Raw genomic sequence first — 16,635 nt, forward strand, 5'->3', positions numbered from 1 at the left:
TGCTGAATTACAAACTTTGGAAAACAGAAGTTTTGAGGATTTGGGCAGTCCATAAAACAGAAAAAAGGGTATATTATTGCTCACTTACCCCACAACCCAGTACATTATAGTTGGTGGAGGTTTCTTTTGGTCCGTCCAGTTGTCAGGAGAACATTCAAACAACACCCCATGTTCTTTCACTTGATGTAGGCCAGAATTTGCTTTTCTGCGGTCTGAACTTCTATTACCTGCAGTCTTTTTAGTCTGTAATGAAAAACAAGAAAGTAAATGGGCAATGAAATTTGAATTAGCATTATGAGCAAGGAATAGGAACCTTGCTTTCACTGTCTGTTATAAAACATAGATCAAATATTTTCTGAAATGTTATGACAGGACGTTTTTACACCTTTTGATAAATAGCTGTCCACACTGGCTGAAGTCACACATCAAATTCAACCATAGTTTGTTTTTAACTAAGGGTTAATGTGACCATACAGTGTACTTGGTGCACACTCCTGAAAAGTGCTAATGTTGCAATGTCACGAAACAAACCAGAGTCTGGCTTTTTGTGCTGTCTGAATGTGGGCTCATTGTTCGTTTCTCTCCAAACAAACTATAAGCATTAAGACAAGAACAGACCTTGGTTACTGTTCATGGATTGTTTGAAGAGAGCAACCATGCTCAGCACTATTTTTCTATAAAAAGAGGTGCCAGAACTCACCATTACCACTTCCCTTGTTCTCTTATAATGGCAATGGCACCTACTTGTGAAGTGCCGGAACTGAGTTCTGGCAAGTTCCGGCTGAAAAAAAGCCCAACCATGCTGGATTCAGACATTACAAAAATCCAGATTCTGGCTTGTTTCCTGGCAGTGCAGTACATTTCAGCAGCATGCATCAGCACAATGTGTCTTCACATTAAATCATAATTTGTTTTAAACTATGGTTTAATGTGATGTATGAACCAAGAAATAGCTGTCTACTCAGCTACAGCTAGAATTGAAAAGAAATTTTCATACTCAGGAGATATAACATTACTCTGATTTCTCTTCGAAGTTGAATGTTTGCTTCCAAAGCGACTTTGCTGCAGACATAAAGAATAAAACTAGGCATGGTGCCACAGCTAAGGAGATATATATACTGAAGAAAATGATCATTACATATACTTCTCAGCTGGATTTTCTTATTAGAGTTAGCAGTTGAAAGAATTCACTTAAATCACATTTTATCCACTTTGTTCGGCCCTCAGCTTATACCAAAAAAGGTTTTATCTGTGTTACATTAAAACATTATGTAAGCACATGTCTATTTTTTACATAATCACATGTATCAAATTTGAGATTAAAAACACATATAGTAAAACAGATTTAATTTTCATACATAGTACTGACCATTGTGCTAAAGAAAGTTGACAATGCAGCAGCCTGGTTCAGGTGTAAAATCAGACCACAATAACCAAATCCTCTCTTGATTTCATGAATGGTAGAATCAATCTTTCCAGGGAGCTTAAATTCTGTGTCTCAACCTAACACAAATACTATAGTTTTTTGATACAAGGACATGCCATGGCACGCTCCAGACTTAGTGCTCCCCTCTCTTCCTTCCATCCTCTCCTTGTACTTATGAACTGTAGAAAGGTGTGTGTAAGCCCAATACTTGCTACAGCTCATTACTGTAACAAGAAACCATGGTTTGTTGTCATATCTGAATGAGACAGAGTGAATTACTTGGCAGTACAGACTTTATAAACTCCACAAAGTCTGGCTCTACCATGATTTAAATTGAGATCATATTTCATTAATAAACAGTTAATTTTGTCATAGTAATGCAGTTAAGAAGTTAAATTTATTTTAAAAAGTGAATTTATCCCCATTTTAAGAGAAAAGAGTTATGCTGCAATCCTATACTCACTTATCTGGGAGAAAGTCCCATTGAATTCAGTAGGGCTTACTTGTGAGTAGCTAGGTATTCCCTTGTTAGGAACAAGAGTTTCCCCATAATTAACGATAATGATGCATACTTCACTTGTCATAGTTTGTTGAAAAATGGAACGGATGGAAAGGCAACAGCGATGGAAATTCTTAATGAGCTGGGGATGGATAGTTCCACTCAGCTGTGCGACTTCAGCATGTGTTGGAGTGATAAAAATTCCATGCATTGTTTCAAGAGAAATATAGTGGAAGAGAGTGTTTTCAGGACCAGATGTCAACCTTCAAAAGCAAAAGAAAATAGTTAATCAACCATCACCTTTTTACAATTAAGAACACAAATCCTACTGTGCAAAGCAAACCCATCAGCTGCAACATAGTAAGAAATTTTCCTAGGGTGTGGCTTGTTTCTATACCAATTAATTGTGAACATAGTGCTTTATTGAAATAGTCATGTATGTTCTGTCCTAAGAAGCTGGTGATTTCTCTTAAGATTCCAAGCTATTCTGTTTAGCTGAAATTAAGTTAGATTTTTTTGGTAGGATTTGGCATTTGAACCAACTTGTAGCAGGGTCACAATTTTATTCCTTACAGTTTCAAGGAATTTGGTCAGATTAAGCAGGGAAACTTCAATTTTGCTGATAGTCTACCTGCTGACAGTAGAAACAACCAGCTTTTTGGTTGGATTGTCCGTGGAGGAAGAGTGGCTTAAGACAGGAGATGAAATCAGCTGTTTATTCTACCTGTCATTATTAATGTTGGGCCGACCTTTGTATCCAGACCCTCAAAGTCCCTCTTACTTCTCAGCAAGGCCACTCCTAAGTATAGTCCATTATGGACCATGCCCAAGCACGAGATGACAGCAAGATCTACTCTTCACAATCTGCCACACCAAGCATAAAAAGTTGCCCCAGCAAAAGTACAGGGACCTGGGCTTAGCGCAAAAGGATTAGTCAAACAGTTATTTAAAGCAAGAGTTTATAAGAAACAACAGCAAGAAACCTGTACCAGTAACAATTAACAAATATTTTGCGTGGGGTTTTTTTTTTGTCAGATTCAATCCTAAACAAATGTAATGAAATACTGCAATGGTTTGCACACAAAAAATATGCACACTAGTGAAAAGCTCGTGTTTTTATACCAGATTCCCAAGGAAAGCCTAGCAAAGAGCTCTTCCTGCTGCCCCACATAGCTTAAGTGGGGAAGGTGAAGAAAGCATGGGGACGTTTCCTGTGTGGAGGGACATGGTTAGTGGCAATTCATTCTAAGGAAAAGTGTGTACACTCACAATAGCACACTGGCTATCCAATGGCTGTACACCTTAATGTAAAGATAGGCTACCAGCCACACAAGGACATTCACAGCTTCAAAAACTGACCACTTTCCAATAGGCAGTCTAATAACTGGCACACCAGCCTTATTTTTTTATTTGCATACATCCACACAAAAAATATTAATGTAGTCAGAAGCTAAAGAACAAAAGTTAGTAACACCTTACTTCATAACATTATACAGTTCAGCTTCCTTATCTGTAAGGTTCTTTTTGAGGGTTCCTAAATTAAAAGGATTTGGAAGAATATTCTTCTTTTTGGCGATCTGAAAAACAAGCAGAATTAAAAGCTCATAGTAGGTGTGTGATTCAGATTTTAACATACAAGTACCAAGGCTGTTATTAAAAATATTAAGCTAGTTCAGTAATTCACATGCTTTCTGATCCTATGCTGAGCTATCAAGCGACATGCTACATTATTTTTGAAAGATTTACTGTTATTTTCAAAAATGTAATTGTTTTTCAAAACCAACTTGAACAAATCTTCTGTTACAAATTGTTTTGTGCTCTTTATTGGAGAGGTGGAAGGCTGTAGCCAATGAAGTCATACTTTGAGTAAACCCAAAGAAATAATGGACAAGACTAATGTGTGTTCACCGATTTCAAAGCGTCTAAGTATAATTTAGTTGCATACAACCCATAGCTTTCAGCACAAAGACGTATTATGCAGTTTTAATAAATTATGCAGATCAGACTAAACTGTTTCGATGCCAATCAGAATTAAAATATCATGCTTGATTCTTGTTGTTTAGTTTGGAATTTAGAAGTACTGTACTACCAAATGTGTATTATTTTACACATACTTTTGGTTAAGTAGTGTGAAAAAAACTTTGTAGTATAGGTGCTGGGGGGAAGCCATGTGAAAGAAAAAGGAACTCAGCTGGGTATTTATTGAATACTGGCAAGAGAGAGGAACACTTTGGTAACCTCATCTTGCAATGACGGCACGCAAAGCACCCTTGAAACAGGGTTATACAACTATGACAAAAACCTTCCCATTAGAATACATGGCACACCCATATACATAACTCATTTTTGGCAACTCTCACTTCTTCAAGCTGTGCTTATGGATGGAAAATGATTTAGGAGTTAACCCAAAGGAAGTAAGACTGGGAAGCTACATCATGGACATGAACCACATCCTCCCCTTACACTCAGGAAGTACTCCTTCAGCTTGCTTTCGCTGTTTGTGCCAACACATCACTATGTGGGAAACATAATTTTAAGAAATTTAGGGAAAGAAAGAGCATTACCGTAAACAGACTATTACTTCCATCAAGTCGTCCAGGACCTTTCAGTTGCACAGGATTTGTATTAAGGTTCCCACTTCCTGCTTCAGGGCTGTTGCTATCATTGTCAGGCATCCCACTATTTCTTAAGGGACTAGGCTTACGTGTCCTTAAGGAAGAATCACTAAATGGCACTTTTTTACTTGCGGGAGTGCCTGCTGTGTACTGCAGTTTGTTGAGAAAAGACAAGCTGGTCAAGCTTTCCAGTTTGTCCCGCGATGCAGGGAGGAACCAATCTACACAGGATAGCAGCGGAGTGGAGGGTGATTCCAAACTCTCATCTATGCTGAGATCTAGTCCATCCAACTGAAGGATAGTTGCTTTGACCTGATCCACATATATGCAATCTGGCCCCGGATTTCCAATGGCCTTGGAAGCACAACCTCCTGCTTCCAACAAGACACTCAACATAAAGTGCCTCTGAAAGAAAAAGGGAAGAATATGTTTGTTAGTGGGATGCCATTTTTCATAACGTGATTTACGATGACAGGGATGGTGGCAACCAAACTTTTCTAGTGGTATAGTACTGCAACTGAGAAGGTATTATATCATGTCAATACCCCAGTCAGTGGAGTATGTGTGCATGTGTTGTGGGTTACTTGAAGCAGGACCTCCTTTGTTGACCTGACACAAAATATATTTCAAATAACTTGAGCAGAAAGGAAATGCTCATAAATGACATATATGGAACTTTAGCACGTGCTCATTAGAGCATGCATTTTAACAGAAAAACAGCTGCAAATGTACCAACCCCCCCCAACTTACCAGACCAACTATGAGTAAAAAGTATCTTGCTTTGGGTTCTTCATACCCTTCAGAAGATGCTTCACATGGCTGAAGATGATGTTGTGGAAACACTTCACGCCATACTACTAACTGACCAATGCGCTGTTCTGCTGCCAAGGGCAAGAGGCAATAATGCCTGCTATATAATGCAATATCAATTAAATCCTCCTTTGGCAAGTGATTACTAATTAAATATCCCTGAATTAAAAACAAAGAGACAGCACAGATTCAAGATATCATGTATAACCAGTTTCTTTATTCAAAGAGTTTTCTGCCTGCAAGGGTTTGGTTTTATTTGCGAAAGAAATCATAGCAACCAGGGAATGTTGCCACATTGCCTGTAACCAAGCAATGAATCCACTGGATTCCCAAGAAACCCAGCTTTCAATATATTTAAAGACAAAACCTCTAACCCCAAAGGCTGCAAAGGTGAACTTTGAAAAGATGAAGTCATTGATTCATAAAAACTCTGAGACTTGGAGGTCTAGTATAAAGTTTTGCCTTTTCATACCGAATTATTCCCACTTCCGTGGACTTAGGCTGCATTGCATACCATACATTCAAAGCAAATGATTTCCCCCAAAGAATCCCAGGGACTGTATGTTGGTAAGGGTTCGATGTCTTACCTTGTAGAAGAGACATGAGCCCAAAATTGTATACTGTCGTCTCATGTCATAGTAATCTTCCGACTGTAAAACAAAACAATTAAGGCACCATTTCAGATTTCAGCTAGGCAATTTGAGCATTATACAACACAGTACTTTAATTCCTCAGGATACTTTCTTTAAATGGCCAGCAGATGTCTTCCAGTAGTGATGCATAGACACTGAAGAAGTTTGAAACTTCTTTTTAGAAGTTCTAATTTGCCACAAAATTACCAGTTATTTTGTCAAGCTGATTATAATTAATATAATCAATCAATTTAGATTCATTTTCAAAAGCTATCTTTGTCAGAACAGAGTTCTTTTGCTTTCAAAGTTGCAGCTCTTGCCACTAGAGGGACTTCTTCCAGCACAAACAGCAAAACAGCATAGCCTTTCATATGTATAGTATTTCTTGAAAACTTGTGAAATCATGTTTAGAATAAAAGCCAGAAGGGGAGAAAGTGAGTGAAAGAGCTAGAATAATTGTTTTCTTTATGCCTCAGATGTACATATTTACAGTTTACTAAATGAGATCTACTTTAATTAAAATGAGTATTAATCACATATTACATTTACTTCAGAATAACTCAATCACTTTTTGGCACCTTCAAGTTCCCTGAAGCAAGTTTTAAAGTTTCCTGGAGAAACTGCAATACTTTATTATTAGAGAGAAATAATAAAATATGTCTAGAGCTCAAAAGAACGTATCACAATGATTACAGCATGTACACTCAGCTTCTGTCAGTATATGTAGCACAGGCACATACTATTTACTAGTAATATATTCTGCTGCAACCATTGTACAACAGATAGTTGTAATAATCCTCAGTTTTTAAAATTATATTTTCTTTTTTCTGTACTGTTTATAATGACTTACAGATATGTAAACATAGATATACTTCACTGCATCCCACAACAGAGCCTCTCCCCACCTTCCCTCAGTGGATCCAATATTGGCTAGCTGTCATCAAATCTCATTGGTGTCCAAAGGTAGAGACAAGCAAGCACTGGCTCTGGCTGCCCTTGCATTTCACCCTCTCTCAAAGGCAATGACAGTGAGGAAAAGCAGAAGCCATTGCTTCCCTGCTTTTCTCTCTACCTTGAAGTCAGGTTGGGGCCCAGAGGAAAGGGAACAAATGGGAGGTGGCTGATGCTCCTGAGTCAGAGGAAGAAAGCCACAAGAAGGAACAGCTAGGCCAGGGGTCAGCAAACTTTTTCAGCAGGGGCCGGTCCACTGTCCCTCAGACCTTGTGGGGGGGCTGGACTATATTTTGAAGGGGAAAAAATGAACGAATCCCTATGCCCCACAAATAACCCAGAGATGCATTTTAAATAAAAGCACACATTCTACTCATGTAAAAACACCAGGCAGGCCCCACAAATAACCCAGAGATGCATTTTAAATAAAAGGACACATTCAACTCATGTAAAAACACGCTGATTCCTGGACCATCCGCAGGCCGGATTTAGACGGCGACTGGGCCGGATCTGGCCCCTGGGCCTTAGTTTGCCTACCCATGAGCTAGGCCATGGGGCCACAGATCTCAGGCAGAGTCTTCCTGCTGTGACAGGGGTTTCAGTGGGCTTCCAGCAGTGCCCCTGACTGTGGCTAAAGAGTGTGTAAAAAGAAAAAAAAGGTTCCTTACTAGTTCTGCAAAGTCTGCCGCCTCCAACTCACTCAGAGCTGTATCAATTTCTACCTGAAAAACATTAGCAAATGAAAACATTAAAGCATTAAATTTATTCCAAATAATGACGAAGCCTCCTTGGCATCTCTCAGTACTGAGACAATAGTACACAGTACACAGAGTCACCAACAGATGCATATGGCATTTCAGAACCAGAGCAAAATCAGGTTCCAAACTCTTGTAGATTGCTATAATCAGGGTCGAAAGAAAAGCACCCAGTGGTTGCATACTTCCCCCTTCAGAAATGAAAGAAAAATATTCTCTCTCAGTCTCCTAAACCCACTGTTTAATATAATAGACATGCCAATCTCTCTATTTTCATGGATTAAAACAAGGCATGAAGTTCCCTTGAAATCTGGCAAAGCTTTAGTATCCAGCTGAGTTATTAGAAAAAATGTTTTTCACTCAGGATTTAGTTTTTGTCTCTATGGAAATTTTCCAAAACATTCTCACACATTACCATTGTTTCACCCAAGAAGTGTTAAACTTGCACACTTCAGGATCTAGTGTGTTACAGTAAGTTTCATTAAGAAAACCTTTTATTTATAGATCTTCATAATCATTCCATAAGGTACCAGCCAAAAATATGTTCCACAGTGAAAAGAGCTTAATTTGTAAGAAAGCACTTCCTGCAGAGTATGTGAACAAGATATCTCAGTGAGAAAAATTAGGTTTAAACCAGTGCTGCCAGAATTGCCAGCTACACAGTTGGTGTTCAAATAGTTAGTTTCTCTGTTCTTCCTAATCTCCAACTGAAAACACTTCCTGTCCCATGTAGGCAATCAATTTTTCTCTGTTTGTGGGGGTTTTTTTGTTTTTTGTTTTGAAACTGCTGCTAGCCTTCCGCTTAATAATGGGATAAGTAACTTTTAAGGCAAAATTACTCTTTTAACTGAATCTATCAAAAATATAAAACTTCGCACTACAATTGTATCACTCCAAAAACTAGAGAAGGGGTATGCTTTTAACAGACAATATTATGGGAACTGAGTTGTGCATAGTGACCTTTTAAATTATTATTAATGCATTAACTTCACAGGGCTAAGTATTCAGAAATACAAGCCCAAATATCTTTTGAGCTACACATTTCTTTAGAGCTGCCCTTTAAATCTTGGATTTACTACTGAAATTCATACATACACTATGCTAGGCTGTGAGAATGAAGTGTGCCTGATCTAAAAGTTTTGCTAAAGTAGGCAAAAGTCTGCCCTGCCACTCTCTCTTATGCAGGTTTGTGTCCCCCTGCTGCCACTGAGAGAAGCAAGGCTTCATGAACTTCCTTCTCTTGGTTGCTGGGGGGGGGAGGCACACAATGAGAGGGACAAAGTATTTCTCCCCTGTGTGTCTTCTGTAGGGTTCCTTCTCTCAGTGGCAGCAGCAGGAGCCTTAGTCCCTCCCCTGCTGCTGCAAAAAGGAAGCCTTACGTTCATGTTCCGAATTCTTACCTTCCTCTTCCTGGGGCGGGTGAGGGGGCAGGCCTTTCTATGGCCACCCACCTCTTCTAATAAGCAAAACTGTTCCACTTATGAGAAGAGGTGGGTGGGCTATAGTCAGGCACACCACATCAGGGCCTGATTTCTCCTTTACGTTCTTGCTGGTCCAGCAGGAATGTAAAAGAGGAGGAGTTAAGCTGATGAGTTGTGCAAGAGAAAGGTGTACATGCTCAGTGAGTGATCCCTTACATTCTGGCTGGCTTGTGCTTATTAGAGAAGGTGGGTGGACAACCACCCACATCTTATAATAAGCAGAACCTGGCTGGACCATAAGGAATGAATGAGCTTGTGCTTCAGCTGCTGCTCCTCTCTCCTCTTATCTCCCATGCTGTGGGTTTGTCATACTAAGATGCTGTTTTGCCACTCCCCTAATCATCTGTCGAAGGCACGTGCCCCCTCTTACCCCCCACTCAATTTGAGCCTGAGAGTGAGAACACACTGTTTTAGGCAAGAGTTATGCCTTTTAATATGTGTAATATATGAAGATTTCTCTATGCACCTTGGGTTCTTCAACCTTGGGTTCTCATCTGTTAATAATTCTCTAAAAAGCTGTGGTCAGGGTTACCTTAATTTCTTGTGGAAGGCACAACCACCGCACTCCTGGAAAGTTGTACAAAAGCAATGCACTGCAGTTATCATAGTGTTGAGAACTAGGACTGGTACATGAGCTGAGTCTGGCAGGGTGCAGGGCTTGCTGGAAGAACAGGTTGAAAAAGTGATCCAACCGAGATACATTTCCTACGTGACAAAAAGCACTGAACAAACATAAAGCAAAATTTAGAACAACAAGAAATGTCCTTCCATAACCTGTGTGCACAGCAGAAATTGTTTTATGGCAGGATACCACAATTTGACTTAACTTTCTGGAAGGCAGAAGGAAGCACAAGACAGCAAACCATAATTTCCCCTTTCATGCTATTTGAGCTTCAATAGCGTTGTTTGCATGTCATGATAAAACTCTAACTTAAATATATAATATTAATAAATATATAATATATAATATATAATATATAATATATAAATATATAATATACAGCAAGGAGAAAAGTGGATGGGATTGGGGCATTCATGGCAAACCATTAACTATGCTGTTTAGAGCATGAGATTCAAATGGTATAAAAAGGAAAGGAACTGGAGGAAATTTCAGTTATGCACATTTCAGCATTTCACACACATTATTTTAGCCTTCATGTAAAACGCTTAAATTACAACTAAAAATAAATCTTTAAAGACAATGACACACAATGTTTAATAGGAAAAAATACCACTTAAGGAAGTTTGACAATTAAGAGGTATATTAATAGTTGAAATATAAGAAGTGAATAAAATGTTTTCTAAAATTTTACTGGGGAACATATTTTACAATGTTTTAGACATTGACTGTGATCCAAAGAACCATACAACAAGTTCTGCACATCTATGATACCTGCCTAGGGTAGGAGGGAGTTAAGCTTGGAAGAGCACCTGGTTGAAAATATAATCCTCGAGCCCAGAAGCAGGTGATTTTTACTAGCTAATATATGAAAAATGTACACTCCTTTGGCCTCACCCCCTGCAGCAGCTTTTCTATGGTTACAGCATCCAAACGACTTTGGGACTTGTGTTTCTCTAAGAGCATCTCCCTAGGCCACATAGTGAAACATTCAAATGAAGTTTAAGCTATGCAATGGGGACGTACTGTTCAAAGAAAGTTCAAACAATGTCACAGGGCATATGCAAGAACTTAAACAAGCACGGAATGTCTTTCATTCCAGTTTATGATTATTATTATTAAGTGGCATCTGGAAAGTAAAGTGAAATATGAGTAAGTTATGATGCTCAGAACACAAAATTCATTCTGTCACTGAGAAATTAAGTAGGATAACCTTTAGCAAATTATGTCAAAGAAACACATAAATTACACATAGCCTGAAACTGCCCAGCTAGTTCTGTACACAATAAAGCTTTGAAATTGAGTTTCTCACTATGCCGCTTCAAGGCAAATCATTTTGGAACTGCAAGTTTGCAAATAAAGGGACAGGGATTTGTGATCCAAATGAAAATTCTCCTGAAATCAGGTTTCAAGCAACACAACATCATATCCAAATCCCAAATTTGCAAAAGGATTAGTAATTACAAAATAGTGTATATTTAGGAGTATTTTACCTGTCCAGAGAGCCATACATAAATTTCAAAGTCCGGACAACATCTGCAATCATGTTCCTTAGCTGAGAGAGAGGGACACTGTAAAACCAAAACAACTCCTCTAAGAATTGTGCTAACATAATACAATGAATACAGATACAGCTGAATGACAAAATGAGCACAATCCAGGAAAAGTTAATTAGTTGAAACTAAATGTCACTGAAAGTAATTGAATGCTAGTTCTGAATTTAGGATTACCAGCTGTTACATAATGTCAGAAACTACATTATCCAGCAACAATATAAGAGAGCTAGTGGCTTATTTTAGACATTACCACCACCACCATTTAAAAATGTCACTTAGGAAAAATATCTCACAAATTTACCTTTCAGCCGGAAGGCCAATTACAAGGAGATTATCCGATTCCTTCCAGTAAGCGACATGGATCAGTTTTCCACATAAAAACATTGATGAACTACAAAACATCAGCACACAAGGGAACAATTTATCATGAAAGCAGCTTATAAAGAAATATATAGGCTAGAATACCTTGCTCCATAACTCTGATTAGCTGACCATAGTGGCTACATAGTAAAATGGTTAATTCTGTGATTTTGAGCTTATAATTAGGAGGAAGGTTGGATAGAGGGAGGTGAACTCTATCATCACCAATAACAATTCAAGTTTCTTTTTCCTGATTGGTAATGTGGATGTTTTTGGCTACCAAGTTATATAATTTATTTTTTCAGTCAATGTTTTATTATTTCTTTATTTGCAAATTTCACAAGCAGCATAATTTATCTGAGACAGTTAAACACTATTGATGTGAAACTAGTATATCTATAAAATTTGTGCCCACAAGGCAAAGGAGGGAAAAAGGAAGGAAATAAAGGACTCTTACCTGATTATATGTGTTCCTGTCATGTTTTCCAGTATGTCACACAGCGTAAGAAATATTCCTCTTACGCTTTTCATTTTTTGGGAAGCTTCTGATATGGGATATTGGTAAAGAATTTCTTGCTGCCAAAAAATGCCAGTTTATGTATCAGTTAAGAAAGGATTATTGATGAATTATATTTTAGCAGGTTTTAGCAGCCCCCCCATCTCCTACATGAAAAACTGCAGATAATGTTGCTTTAAAAGTATCTTTGTGAAAAGCATATACTATCAATAGATAGTTCTATTTTGTTTTCTTACAACTACAATTACTGTATGTATGAGTTGTAATGCTTAATTTTGTGGGTGATATTCAACTCTAGTCTGAAATAAACTGAAATATGATGTCACCTGTTTCAGGATACCATTGCATAATTATCTAAACCTTTTAAAACAAGACTCAATTTAAAAGTCAATCTTAGGCATATTTACTTGGAAGTTAGTCCCACTGTGTCCTAGTAAGCTCGTTTAGAATTGCAACCTTAATTATTATTCTTAACTAATTTAACTGTGTCCTGGAGGCTCTTTCCCTTTTTCTTTCTAGGCAGTACCAAAACCCCTGTTGAGAAATTTTTCTTTTCAAACTATTAAAAAGGACCTTCAATCTCACAACTGAGAGAACTGGCAAGTCTGTGCCACTTTCATTGAGTTTAATTATCTGTCTTCAAAATGCCCAACTAACAAGGATATTATTATGCATCAATCTGTCTCAACAAGGGGGGGGGATGGGCTTGTCTTTTTATCGCACTGCACAAAATGGAGGAAAAAACCTTATTCCTTTTTATTGAACAAAAATACTTTTACAAGGTTCATCTATGAAATATCTATACTCTTTCCCAGGGAAAGAAAAGAAAATGCAAAACAAAGAACTTAGCAGCAGCTTCGTTTCTAAATATTAAGTGTTGGTAAGGTCTAACACGTATTGCTGCACCAGATTAGGCATCTTCAAAACAAACTGAAAGAAGTCTTGGGGGTTTAACGGGTACAAAAGCTAGGGATAATGGACTTAATAAAAGAAAAGAAGTTGTAGTTGTAAATGCAGCGTTTTTTTTCTAAACAGAGCAGCGTTCTATTAACTAGTTTGACAGTAAATAAATTACGTTTTAATTTTGGTTGTTTCTAATGTAATGTACTTTTCCTCCAATCAACAGAGCTTGGGCATTATGAGAGCACTGAATGGAATTCTTGACATAGAACTGTGCAGCTGAAAGAGTCTCCAAGAACTGGACTCTAAAAAAGCACCCTTTGTTGAAGAGTGTCTTTTCTCAGGGAAAGGAGATAATAGTCTGCTGCTCTGTGGTAAACAAAAAACCGTAGCCTCTATGAAACTCATTCAAATTCATGGTATTAAATCGGGAGCTATCTTATGAAAACTTCAGAATTTGCATACCAGAAAGAGCTTATGAAGCCCAAGTCCTTGGTTTAGATGAGCACTAAAATTCTAATGGTGTGGGCAGCACTTGCTCTGTTAAGGCACACACATCATCATATAAAGATGAAGCAAGCTCAGGTACACCAAGCTGAAACAATGGCATGTAACATTCATATTAATAGTGCAAGACAAGAGATTAAAGCTTGCTGCAACAGTGATTTCATTGCAGATTAATTTCCTTCAGCAGTTTCCCTGGGTACAAGGTTTCAGTTGCCCCTGCTAAAACATTTTAAAACATTTTTTTCACAGCACTAAAAAGTTGCTATTTTTAAAAAAACCACAGCAGAAATTCACACACGGTTCTGAGTATTATATTTCTTTATTGCTACTACTGTAGTTCAGTATTAGTAATGGGTTTCAAAATTCTTTATGTTAAGAATACATACCTCATCCTTAGATGTATCAGAATCCAGTTTGAGTGAGAGGTACATAATAATATGTGGTATACTTTGGATAGAGAACTGTGGGTCATTGTAATGGTCTCTCCACAACACTTTGAGCAGGTTATTCATGGAAGATTGCGTCTGCTTACATCTTTGTTGGGATGCATCTTTTGACTCAAAGAATGTTGTTTCAAAGGTAAGCTTCACCTATTGTAAGAGTTAAAATAATTTAACAGCTTGTACCTGCTAGGTGAAGACCAGTTCTTTAAACTGCTTTTGAACTTAATTCCAAAGTGTGACAAGTGAGCAGGTTTCACAATACAGTACAAGTGTTTGGCTTATTCAGAAGTTTTTAGCATTAGCCTGAAAAATAGTCAATTTCTGCTACAGTATAAGAATTAATTTCAATTGCAAAGCATCCAAGTTAAAGCTCTCCAGAGGTTTGCTTTCAGTGATCCTGCTTCTCTTTTGGCTCAGCTTGTTCAGTACATGAGGAACAAGCGAAATATAATACAGCATTTTGGGAAACCTATGTGAGAAGCAATACAATATTTCTATTGAATACTATCCAATAGCTTTAGAAATGCAGGAAGAATTTAATTCATAGCAGCCATCTGCTATGAAAGGTTTTATCTGGAATGTTTGAGCAACATGCAAATCAATGCTCTACTAATAAATGGACAGGGAATTCACTAAACAAAATTGCCCGTTCCTGTTCAAATGCCAGCATACTGCAGTAACTACAGCAACTCTGAGTCTGGCTAAAAGCAGCCAGTGAACTAGATTTTCATTGGATACCATCCAATGTTTAACATTAGTTTTAACTAACAAGTTCAGGCATAGTACCATCTCTTATCCAAGGGCAAAAGACAAGGGGTGAATGTTAGTTAGACAGATTGAAATCAATGGATTTATGTCTATTGATTTCAATGGTCTATTCCAAGTATGACTTTGCCCTTGGGGTGGAATTACATGCTTCTCTCCCCCCCCCCGCAACTCCCCCACACTCCGAAACAAGGGGATATATTTTGAGGGGAGGCTGCATTTTATAGAGAAATGTACTTGTATAAATTACATGTAAAAACACAGACTTCAAGTTTGTATGTTTTTCTTAGAACACTAATTTTTTAAAAACTGAGTATAGTATACCTGCATAGGACCAGGAATACAAGACAAAACCCTTTCTATATTTTCAGAGTTTACATCAACATCATTTACTGCGACAAGAACATCTCCTGCAAGTTGAAACAAAAAAATAAGATTAAAATAGCTGCAGAACAAGAAAAGAACACACTTTTTGATAAGAAAGTACGGCACAGAAGCTTTTCTGTTAAGAATTGGTTAAGCTACTACTGAACACTGAGGGTTAATTTGGCCCACAGGCCGAAGGTTTCCCACCCCAGTGTAAAGTAATTCTTGGAAGGCCCAGTGTAAAAAACAACAACTTCCGGTTCCCCTCAAATAACATTTTCTTATTCTGCCTGCTTAGCAGAAGTTTATATAGAAGTCTGACTGACTCTTGAATTCATCTGTCAATCACATTCCTAATCTAATTACACAGTCATCACTGGAAGCAACAGAGGAATTCTTCAGAATAGTATGTGTGCTAACACAACTGAAAAGGAAGAGCACTGCCATGTTTGAATGTACCAATTCTAGGTTTCTCAGCATCAAGCAAGTTGCTATATGGCGACAGCAAGTTTCTCCTTGAGACAGCATCCAGCTCAACTTTTGCATTTCTCTATTTGCCCAGCAGGCACACATCTATTTCTACTAAATTCAAATCAGACAGCCTGGCCCTCCCAAAAAAACACGCTGGAAGGGAGAGAGATGGGATTGTAGAGTGTCTCCCTGGGTTTGCTGGAAGATTAGCTCTGTCAGGCTTCTCCCTCATCAGCAGCCATTCCATTAGACAATGACGATGATAAAATTTCTGCACCACCATAAACAGAACACCACCCCACAGTTTAAAAGGCAATAGATTATTTCATTAGTCAAAGACTAATATAGGAGGGAAAGAGAGTTGGGACTGCAGAACCTCTTCACCTTCTCTGTAGAAAGACCAGCAACTTCTTGAGCCTTCTCTCCTTGAATTTTTTCCATTTCAGTCAGCCATTACAACTGAAAAAACTTTTAAGTTTGAGTCTGCTTCCCCCCACTCATCTCCTCCAAACCGTTTCCCTTTACTGCCATGTCTTTTTAGATTATAAATCTGAGTCTAATCAGCCCTGTTTAGGGAAGTTTTTAATGTCTGATGTTTTATCATTTTTTAAATTTTTATTATCATTAATTCTGTTGGGAGCCGCCTAGAATGGCTGGGGAAACCCAGCCAGAATGGCGGGGTATAAATAATAAATTATTATTATTAATGAAATTTGTAAGCCGCTCTAGGAATCATTTTTGGTTGATGAGCAGGATAAAAATGCATTATATAAATCAATAGTGAGTATCAGTGCCAAGTGGCCAATATGACATCACCTTGCTTTTCTAAACTTTCTTTTGGAAAAAGCCTTCTGACTGCTGTGGGCTCTCCTCTCTTACATCTCTGATTGGCTTCTATGCCAGACAAACCATGGTTCATCAGCTTGAACCATGTCAATTTTGTTACCACTAACCTAAATTGT

The 16,635-nt window shown here is 38.0% G+C and overlaps 1 protein-coding gene across 5 annotated transcripts in view; it reads right to left on the bottom strand.

The window, feature by feature from the left end:
- Positions 1 to 16,635, bottom strand: part of INTU (inturned planar cell polarity protein) — a 30,586-nt gene that overhangs the window by 1,226 nt on the left and 12,725 nt on the right. For 3 of the 5 annotated variants that reach the window (XM_053403442.1, XM_053403441.1, XM_053403445.1), the window contains 13 exons: positions 15,161 to 15,246; positions 14,015 to 14,218; positions 12,162 to 12,280; positions 11,646 to 11,735; positions 11,282 to 11,359; positions 9,702 to 9,891; positions 7,602 to 7,655; positions 5,938 to 6,000; positions 5,291 to 5,509; positions 4,490 to 4,945; positions 3,405 to 3,502; positions 1,999 to 2,188; positions 89 to 243 (listed from right to left, as the gene is read on the bottom strand). In XM_053403442.1, the coding sequence (XP_053259417.1) occupies positions 89 to 243; positions 1,999 to 2,188; positions 3,405 to 3,502; positions 4,490 to 4,945; positions 5,291 to 5,509; positions 5,938 to 6,000; positions 7,602 to 7,655; positions 9,702 to 9,891; positions 11,282 to 11,359; positions 11,646 to 11,735; positions 12,162 to 12,280; positions 14,015 to 14,218; positions 15,161 to 15,246 (2,002 nt within the window). The remainder of the gene's footprint in view (positions 1 to 88; positions 244 to 1,998; positions 2,189 to 3,404; positions 3,503 to 4,489; positions 4,946 to 5,290; positions 5,510 to 5,937; positions 6,001 to 7,601; positions 7,656 to 9,701; positions 9,892 to 11,281; positions 11,360 to 11,645; positions 11,736 to 12,161; positions 12,281 to 14,014; positions 14,219 to 15,160; positions 15,247 to 16,635) is intronic. The other 2 variants (XM_053403443.1, XM_053403444.1) reach the window with 2 other exon arrangements.

The sequence above is a fragment of the Podarcis raffonei genome, chromosome 9 (genome assembly GCF_027172205.1).
Source record: "Podarcis raffonei isolate rPodRaf1 chromosome 9, rPodRaf1.pri, whole genome shotgun sequence".
Taxonomy (NCBI): Eukaryota; Metazoa; Chordata; class Lepidosauria; order Squamata; family Lacertidae; genus Podarcis; species Podarcis raffonei.